At 35.5% G+C, this 10835-nt stretch overlaps 1 protein-coding gene across 1 annotated transcript; it reads left to right on the forward strand.

Moving 5' to 3' along the window:
* The first annotated feature begins 1452 nt into the window (after positions 1-1452).
* LOC126712417 (uncharacterized) lies at positions 1453-5561 on the forward strand. The gene is made up of 6 exons (XM_050411739.1): positions 1453-1858; positions 1954-2002; positions 2116-2167; positions 3139-3296; positions 3376-3489; positions 5105-5561. The coding sequence occupies exons 1-6, from the start codon at positions 1497-1499 to the stop codon at positions 5261-5263; spliced, it is 894 nt and encodes a 297-aa protein (XP_050267696.1). The 5' UTR covers positions 1453-1496; the 3' UTR covers positions 5264-5561.
* Positions 5562-10835: the final 5274 nt, after the last annotated feature.

The raw sequence follows: 10835 nt of genomic DNA on the forward strand, positions 1-10835 counted from the left end.
GTACTGGTAGTTCAGAATCTGTGGTGCACGCCTTATGGAGCTGTTCCTGCATCAAAGTTGTCTGGAATTCAGATTTTAATTGGGTGATTCGGTGTCCATCAGATTCTGAATCCTTCTCAGATGTCCTACAAAAAATCCGAGCAAGACCGGCCTTAGTTCCTTTATTTGCTACTACGGCTTGGTCAATCTGGTTCCAAAGAAACAAATCTTGCCATGAAGACCACCCCCTGCCCCTCCATAGCATCGCTGGTTTTGCAAAAAATGATCTTTGCGAATTCAGGGAGTTGGACAGTCCAAAACCTCTCGAACGACGGACGGTTTCTCGTAAATGGTGTCCTCTAGCAGCTAGTTTGGTGAAGATAAACTTTGAAGGTGCTTGGTACAATGAATCGGAGAAAGCAGGATTAGGAGTGGTAATTCGAAATGGAGAGGGCCTAGTGCTGGCTGCCATGTCTGAGCAGATTGTAAAGCCTCCATCCGTTGAATTGCTGGAACTTCTTGCTGCCAGGCGTGCCATCTCCTTTGCTGCAAAAACGGGTCATGTGCAGGTGGTTTGTGAAGGCGACTCTTTATCTGTGGTCAACTCTTTAAGGGGTACTGGCATGGAAAATTCCCGGGAAGGGCATTTAATTAGGGACATCAAATTCCAATCAAACTCATTTCTGAGTATTTCGTTCGCTCACGTTGGTCGGCAAGGCAATGCTGTTGCACACGCTTTAGCCCAGCGAGCGAGACAATCTTTCTTACCTCAAATCTGGTTGGAGTGTGTTCCAATGGATATTATGGCTTTTGTATTGGATGACTATCCTCTCCTTGATTAATATATCAACAAGTATTTCATTTCTCAAAAAAAAAAAAACTATTTCCTGAAAGCTTCAATGACATCATTTTGCATCACTACCCAAAACCGCATATTTAAGACTATGATCCTGAGCTTTAATAACTACAATTAATTTAGATGCGGGATTAGGATCAGGTGCAATTATTTGAGTACTGCAAAAGGTGCAATTAACCTATCCTTACAATTTTTTTTTTTAACTATAGTAAGATTTAAAATTACTTTTTTCAACTCTAAATCTCAACCATTAAAAACTATTACATATGGTGCAATAACCAAATCTCAATAGGCTATCTGGGATTCTGGCTATAGCTGCTTCAGCTTTACTTCACTCCATAATGGGTCACCCGCTATAAATGTTTCCCTTGGCCCATTTGATGCACTCAACTCTAGGAGAAGCTTATAGTTGCCCCAAAAAAAAGTAGTATTGCACAGAGTTATCACTTTGCTATTCCCAATTTTCGGATTGGTTGATTCTCAAACCCAAATCCGCGACTTGTCTTTTCTGGTGGAACACACCTTTTTTTTTTTTAAGTTGGGCCTTTATTGGACTTCTAAGCAACTGGGCCGCGCCTCAGCTAGTTTTTCGAACACACTAGCAAAGTGGAAAGAGATGATTACTACATAGAAACACAGAGACAGAGAGACGGAGAGAAAAATGGCTAATCTGTTGCGGCTTCTAAAGCAATGGCCGACATTGCACCACCACCACTGCTACACCTCCGCAACACTACATCACATCTTCACCTCACCCTTACTACCACTCACATCACAAACTCTCTCTCCTCTTCCTCCACCTCTCTCACTAACCACAGTGCCTTCATCTCGTCGCAACGTCCATCTCAAATCACGCGGACTCAGATTGCACAACGAACCAACATCGTCCGATCTCGAATCGAGCGACTCAGACTCCGATTCAAAAAAGAGCCGAAACCAGCTGAAACGCGAGGCTCGCCGCGCTGTCCTTTGGGGCATGGACCTCGCTTCTTTCTCTAACCGTCAAATCAGACGTATCCTCAGGTAACTAAAAGCCCCCAAACCCGCTTTCATTATTACATAAAAATGCCACTGTACTTTTCTCAAACACCATGAGTGCTTGCTTGTTTTCATTTCAGAGTGGCTTCTCTCGACGAAGAGGTTTTCGAAGCTATAATGCTAGCGAAGGTGGTTGCTTGAATTTTGTGGTTAGTTAGTTTGTTAATATTCTTTCTTCTTGCTGAAAAGCTTTTGGTAATGTGATTGATGTTGAACATAAGGTGTTTGTTATTTTGTCGCAGAGATTAGGGTCTGATGTTCGAGAAGGAAAGCGAAGGCAGTTCAATTATATTGGTACTCAAATTTGTTCCTTTTTATCATATTATGAAACTAGAGTTGTGTTCCTCTTGAAACTATCATGGAAATGTGTTGATGTTGTTGGCTTGGAAAAACATGTTATAATGGTTTCTAGCTTTGGCATAACATTAATTATCAGAGTGTCCTAGGCATAGTACCAGTTTAGTTCCAAACCGGTTTGGAGCTATCTTCCTCCAGACTATTATGCGGCAATTGAAGAGACCATTCAATTGTAGTTTTAGTCACATGACTTTTTGATCGAGTCATGTGACTTGTTTAGTTTTATAAATCGTCACCTAATGGGTTGGAGGAGATTCCTCCAAATTGGTTTGAAGTTAATCTTTGTTGGTCTGAGCCTATCTATTCTTTTGTTAAATTCATATTCAGTTAAGTTTGAAAGATTAAAAGACAATAGTGAATAGAAGATATCTACTAGCTCAGCTTGTTAGGTGTTTGAGTTATTGGATGACCTAACCTGAAGTCTACACAAGCTTGGACAACGTTAAGTAAACTCGATAACTTTCAGTGATTCTAGAATTAGCTGAAACTTGGAGATTTTGAAACTTTCTTCATTGTAAGAGCTCAAAATTTAGAAAAGTTTGCTTCAGTTATGACAAGGTGCACCCTGCATCTGTTACAAAAATGCAAGTACTATAAGTTACTCTCTCGTATAGTGTGTTGACTGTATTTTGTGTTCAATGGCAATGCTTAACTCTGTTATTTCTGAAAGATACTGTCAAAGTTTAGTTGTAAGCATCCATACCACATAAATCTCCATATAATGCAATTGTACTTATCTAATGTTTTCATAATTTTTTTCCTTTTCCTGTATTTCACTTGATATTTGTTCTTATTATGTCAAAATTTCTCAGAATGTAACTTGTCATGCTCCTAAATCACTGAACTGGATTGTATGTTCTATGGTTCACATGTATGTTATGTTAATGAGGATACTTAATTTTTGTTAGGTAAACTGCTACGGGAAGTGCAACCTGAATTGATGGATACTTTAATCCAGGCTACAAAAGATGGTGATGAGAGTAGGCTGCGGGCTTTGAGTGATTCACTGATCATTGAAGATGACGATGAAGAAGCTGAAGAAATGGAAGAAGACGTGGAAGAGGAGGTATAGTTTCATATTTTGAAAATTTTACCTTCTCTGGAGCCATGTTTCATCTTACTCACTTCTTGAGTACTGTTTTCAGGGGTCTGATGAATGCATCAGCATAGCAACCAGATGGTCTGAAGGTCTGATCAATAAGGACATAAAAATCACCAATGAAGTTTACTCTGTTCAGAGTGTTGAATTTGACCGTCAGGTGTGTTGAATTCCACCTTTGTGATTACAACATAAATTGAGTATATTTTTTAAACACAGCTTTCTGAAAGTATTTTAGAACATGCTAGCTAGATAAGAGCATTCCCATCAAGGGAGTTAAATTTTTTTGCATATACCATCTCAAAACACTACTTTTTAGCTTTTAACATCTCACTTTATAATACATCATACGTCAAAGATTCTATTTTTTTACCATTTCATTTAAATATTGTTTTTTTATTCTTTGTATCTTTTTTTTCTCTCTTCTTTCTTGTGTCTCTCCCTTTCTCTGAAAACCCACCACTTTCTTTGCAAACCCACACCCACGGCTAACCACTGCCGGCCACCACCATAAAAAAAAATAAAAAAAAAACCCACCCGCCGGCACCACCACAACTACAACAACTGCCACTGTCACCACCACCCACAACCATGACTACCAACCACCAAAATCATAACCAAATCACAAATTCAATCCCACAACCTCATCACCATTCACCACCAACAACCGGAAAAAGAACCACCGAGAGAGAACAAACCGGAAAAACAACCACCAAGAGAGAACAAAAGCACATCAACATGATGACCCACGCCGATAAGAGACCCCAAAGATCCCGATCACGCAATGCCTTTCCAGGATCCACTCTATAAGGATTCGGAAACACCACTAGCTTCAAATTGCTCAATCCTCGATAGATCCCGCTTCACCATGTCCCACATGGGCTCGGTGGAGTGTTCGGGGCAGGTCCGAACCTGGTGGGAGCGATACCCGAGGAGGAAGAGGGAGGGGGAGGCGGAGGAGGGGTGGAGGGGACAAATGGCACCTTGTGATTGGTCGGGGGAAGAGGGGGGAGGATGGAGGAGATGAAGGGGGAGGGAGAAGGAGAGGATGAGACTGGGATGATTGGTGGAGAGGTAACAGAAGCTACAGGAAAGAGAGGAGGAAAGTGAGAGAGGAGAGAGAAGAAAAAAGAGAAAAATAAAAAAAGAAAGGGAAAAGTAACAGTTGGAATAAAAAATAATATTTTCGTTTAAGATAACATCTCACTGTAGCTGTGTGTCAAAAATTTTGCCATTTGAAATCTTTGATGCAGTGGCTTTTTTTGTGGGTTGATGGTAAAATTTAGCATGTACCATTTTTAGCATCCTTAATGGGAATGCTCTAACTTTGCAACTCTATTTGCCTCATGAAGAGGAGGTCACTAATTTGAGTGACCCCTTCCCCCCTCCCCATGGTGCTAATGCTCATTTAAAAGAAAAAAAAAGAATTCCAATTTATTTTATTTTTTTTGGCCACTTTGTTTGCTGTTTAGATGAGCTAAGATTGCTATGCTTCAATTGCTCAAGAGCCTTGAGCCTTTCTCCCCAATTTTAACTATCGATTTAAAAAAAGAAAAAGAAAAAAGATTGTTATGTTGTAACATGATCATTTTAATGTGCACATGAACTTGTGGCATCCTTTAGAAAGACAATTCATATTATTCAAGCCTCAAAATCAATAGTCCTTACTAGGTTAATCTGCTTAATATAATTATAAACTGTATGGTTCTTTTCAGTGGGACTATTGGATTGTGTAAGTTTTGCTCTCTATTTCTTATGTTAGCATCTGTTAACAGGACTTGCGTAAACTTATCCGGAGAGTGCACTCAATTCAAGATCAGCAGGCCACCTCTACTGAGGAAAACAAGAAAGAAATAGATGCAGCAATGATGGCTGCCAGACGGTCCCTCAACCGCTTCCTTCATTCACTTGCGAAGCAAATGCCAAGTGATTAACATGTTATTCTATTCATCTGTATCATTATTTTGTGCCCATCAGCAATTCCTTCTGAAGATCACTGCTCTGAGAAGCATGATAATATTGATGTATCATGAGTGGGCACCGGAGCAACGTGGGATCACAGTTTTTCTTTGTTGGATGCCATATTGGCATTTGCCCCCTATCGAGCTGTATGTTATCATGGTGAGGGACTCTTTAATTTCAAAGGCCCAAACCCACCATTTTTTAGTTTAGGGAACAAGATGCTAATGAATTGAATTGAAATATAAGATAAGGGGCTAAATTTCTAGTTCAGCATGCCTAACCTCGAGTTTAGAGGGCCCCCAGGTTTAGGCCGTTGTGATATAGCATTTACATTTGTGCACAACTCGGTTGAGGTTGGGCCATACCAGCACAAAGTTTGGGCCTATATTAGAGCATAGTTTTAACTTTTAATAATAATGGGAATGGGAATTGTTTGCAGTGGTGATCCACATTCGAGAATAAACTCTCCAAGTTTGACCCACACCTAAGGGTCGTCAATGGGCTGGGTCGGGCCGGTTCAGCCCATTTATACTTGGTCTATGGGCACAATGGACTCGGTATAATGGGTTATTAATTAGTTAACGGGTCGGGTCGGGCTGAACCGAAAGAGAAAACCTCAACCCATGACTCTACCCATAGACAATGCTCATTTTGTCTTTAACGAGCTAAGCTATCGGGTTAGGCCTAATGAGTTATCCATGGGCTTGTGTTAGTATATTATTTTATTATTTTTATAAGGAAAGAATCAATTTTTTATTAGGGAATAATCAATTTATTTTTTTTAAGGAAAGAATTAAAGAATTTAATACTTAATTACAAATTAGTTTACAGTCAAATCTATTTAACTTTTTGATTTGTTGATGGAAACCTATTTAATTTTTTTTTAATTAAGGCTTTAAATAGTTTTTTATTTTTATCTTTAATAAAAAAAATGTCAAATGGTTAATTCAAATTTGCTAGATTACTAGAAAAATATATATTTAGTAAATTAAATTTAGCACAATTACTTTGAGTATCTTAATGGTGGGGGGAGTTTTTTTAAGAAATTCCTCTATAATATCTCAAGATCAATCCTTTATACTCTTCCTATATATTTTTGTTATGAATTATGAGTTATTGGGCTGGGCTAACGGGTTAGGGTAACGGGTTGGGCTACTAGGCTAGCCTACCGGGTACCCATGGGCATAAAAACTAGCCCACGGCCTCACCCATTGGGCTAGTGGACTACCCATGGGCTTCAATAACAACGGGTCGGGTTGCCAATTAGCTTGGTGGGCCGTCAGGTTTCTAGGTTGGGCTGTGGGCCGTGGGCTATTTGATGACCCTTACCCACACCACACAAGGGAAAATCGAAGAGGTTCCTTAATTTGAAAAAACAAAGAAGGCTAGTTCCGTAGTTTTAAATGACTAATTAGGTTTGTTGTAATCTGTGTTCACATATGAGAATAATGAATTATAGTGGTGCTATTGATATTAGCTTGATGTTGGTTACGTTAAATTTTTCATTACACTGATATGTATATAATTTTGAAAATCACTATTGAATATTACATATATAATATCAATTTACAATTACTGTCCATAAAATTCTACTAAATATAACACAAAATTAAAGATTAAATTAGTCCAATAGTATTTTTTAAATTGAATGGGGATAAGTGCATGAAATCATTCAACTCAATTACAATTTGTTACGTACAAGATCCTGACATACAAAATATCTTAATAGAAATAGCATAAAAAATATGCTCAATAGTCTAGAGAAAAAAAAATAACAATAAAAATTTAATCAATTTAATTTGTGTGGAAAGCTAATAAAAGAAAATTTCAATTTTTGAATCTAATTAGATTTTTTCTAAGCATTGGTTATATACACAAAAAAATTTAAAAACTTACATTAGATGACACATGTAGTGCAAATTAAATTCTAATTGAATCTCAATTTATACACTGAATTAACTAACTTGGCACAAAATTAGACTCTAATTGAATTCTAATTTGAAATATAATTGGATTTTCTCTCAGTTTTGCCTATTAATATATACTAGTTTGTAACTCCATGTATATGCATGGATACACTTAAAGATATACAAAAAGATGCATAGTATAATTCCTATATATATAATTTAAATACTATTGATAGTCATTCATATATTTTGTTAAATCTTTAAAAAATCTTGTTTGAATATTATTAGGTATAAAATGTAAACTGTCTATATTTATTTATATAATTATTTATTACTTCTTATTTTTTGTTGTTGTGAAGCATTTTTTTTTTTTGATTCATTTATTCTAGATTCTTTGGTTTTGTACTTAATAACTAATTTGGATGAATATTTATGATGTGGTCTCACATTTGATTCTAAAATTAGAATATAAAATTCCTTCTAAAAATAAATAATTCAGGATACATGGCGTAAATTGGACTCTAATTTGAAATTTTAATTGAAATTTCTCTGATCTTTGCCTATATATATTAAGGAAGAAAGGCTAGTTCGGTACTTTGTAGGGCCTTTACCTTTGAAAGAACCCTTTGCACCATAAGACGAGGGCTTTGTGATGCAGCTCAGTGGGATCATAAAGCTCCTCACTCTTCCCTTCGTGCTCGTGAAGAACTTAACTAGTGTATAACATTTATAACTATATTACTCGTATAATTTTCTCAGTTATTAATGAGTGTATGAAATCCATAACTATATTACTTGTATAATTTTCGGGAAATGGAAACTCTATTGACTCAAAATATCTTTTTCCACTTCATTAATAAATTTGTTTAGCCAAGAATAATCTCATAACTCAACTAGTATTTCTTAGTATTTTCAACGGAAACTCCAAAGTTCAAACCATTCCGCCTCCAATTATTGAAATATCTACACACGCGCACAAAAATCTTCACAACCATGGATAATATTCATGAATTTAAGATAGACAACTTGCCATTTTAATAACATCAGTTGTCAACTTGTAGTAGGCCTAGGGAAGATTAGAGGTTAGTGGCCAGCAGTGGACGATTCTTAAGACAGTAATGGATTTGTCACGAAAGTAAAATACACAGTTGCAGATAAGATAAGCTGTCTTGTATGGTTGTATTTCATAATAATGAAGTCTAGATATTCTCATTTTGTTATCTTTTTGCATCAGCTGATGTGATATAAAAATACTTTAGATATATACACATCATGATTGCTTAAAGAATGTTATCACTTGTTGGCCATGCATGAAAGATTACAAAGCAAAAGATGCCAAACCTTTCAAGTGTGTTTAATTAATCAGGTTATGAATTATGATTTCAAGATTGCGGCTTCTGATGGAAGCTCTCGTGTATCTTTTATTTTTGTTTAATGATAAGTGTTTGAGATGGGCTGGTAATCTTATTTTGGAATGCACGCACTTTCTTAAAGTAGAATTTCGCTTTGACAACATAAAAAAATAGTCACTCAGAATCCAGCTATAACTTGATCTTTCTTGAAAGAAATTCCTTCCATGCGATTGAACGCATTCTCGAGTCTGAATTGAATTCTACTTTTTGAAATTTTATCTCACAATTTCAACATTTTCTGCGAATCGCATGGAAGTTTGGTATCTCATAACTAAGACCTATGAAATTGTTGCTTTCAAGTGTGCTATACTAGTCCTCTTTTGTGGCGATTGATGAAGACAATACCTAGGCTGTCTTTGACAAGTATTTCATTTGGTTCATACATAAATCAGCCGGAAATGTTACTATGACCAGTGGTAATGCAATCAAGCAGTGGCGGTTCCAGGAATTTTTCTCAGGGTGTTCTTTAAGAAGTATAAATTATATAATCTAATAAAAAGAGAAATTAATATATTGACAATAACAACAATAAAAAAAAACGCAAATACATAAAATTTACAATTGCCTTCTACGAGTTTTCATATTTTGAAATCGGTGCATGATAGTCTCATTATCAATACTACAAACTACATCTCTTTCAATGTATACAACCAAGCAATCATTCATCCACTGAATATAGAACAAATTATGGAGCAAAATTTAATTTTTTTGGTATAAAAAAAAACTGAGGGTATTCCCAAATTTTTTTTGAAGTGTAGACAAATAAAAAATTTTAAATTGTTATATAAAAAAAAATTAAAAAAAATTTAGGTCAGGGTGGTCCCAGCCGCCCTTGCAATCAAGTGTCTCTTATAAATTTTCACGTGCGAATAGAAATTGCAGTTGACATGTACTAAAAGCTGCCATGCCAATATGTAATATTTTAAGGGTTCAGTTAATGTATGCCATAAGAATTTTTTTATGAGAAATTGAAAAAATTGACAAAAAAATTAGTTATTTATTCATTTTCCCACAAATGTTTTTTTTTTTTAAATAGTTTGCTAATGTATACCATAAGGGCATACTTTAATAAAACCTAGACTTCAAAAACATATTCCGGTAAATTACTAATTGTTCCTATACCTATCCCAACCCAAAAAAAAAAAAAAAAAAAAAAAAAAAATTCTAATTGTTCTAAAAGTTTAACTTCTTAAGACATAGGGATTTTTTATTTTTAAAGAATTAAGACAATGAATTTAATCATTTAATTATAAGAATTCTTCAAAGACCACAATGAAATCTCATAATAGATTAAGGTGTTAGCCTACCATAAGTAAACAAAAACAAAATAGAACAAGATTATACCTAAACCCATAATCAAAAAAGTTCTAACACTTCCTCTCATGTGTGTATCCTAACTCCCCTTCAATAAATGAGATTTTTATTAACCTTTTAAATGGTTTAAAATGGAGAATTGCATGGCTATCAGCTTGATAATTAGTAATTAATTGTCTAAAAAAAATATGATACGATGAATTTAATCATCTAACTATTATCTATTCTATAATATATGTGTCATGGTATGATGGTAGGCAGTTTTATCTTCAATTTTTAATTTTGAAGAGGTTGAGTCTTGAACTCAAACACGCGACCTATTACTTTTGGTGAAAGACACTTGTCATCGCATCAAGATCCGGCTTCTACTAATATCTACTATAATATTTAAATAAAAAAATAAAAGAGAAACAAAAGGTCATATTTTCTCTATCTTTTTCGTAGATTATATGGTATACCGACTATATCTAACATATTCCAAAATCTAATGTTGCTTTCTTATTTTAATTAGTAGGCCAGCTGTTTAATACCTTTTTTTCATCATGATTATGATATAATTAGAGAAAAGGGTGAGTGCTTTATGACAAAACTAAATTCCAGATCATATGGTTGTCCCAACATTAAGGCTATGGAGACTCGGCTGTGGCTTGGGGACATTTCATACTGAGACTCTGAGAGTGATATAAGATTGTAAAATTTGAACTTTTCGTGGGAAAAAAACGAGAGAGAGAGAGAGAGAGAGAGCGCGAGAGAGAGAGAGAGAGAGCGAGAGAGAGAGAGAAGTCTTTAGTAGAAAATGTGAAGTTCTTAAGGCAGGCACTTACTTGTGGGCAATGGTTTGTTTTTCACTTATACAATTTGTCACGACTTGATGGTATATATTATTAATTATTATCAGTAAACCATCACTT

This window comes from Quercus robur, chromosome 2, assembly GCF_932294415.1.
Source record: "Quercus robur chromosome 2, dhQueRobu3.1, whole genome shotgun sequence".
Classification (NCBI taxonomy): Eukaryota; Viridiplantae; Streptophyta; class Magnoliopsida; order Fagales; family Fagaceae; genus Quercus; species Quercus robur.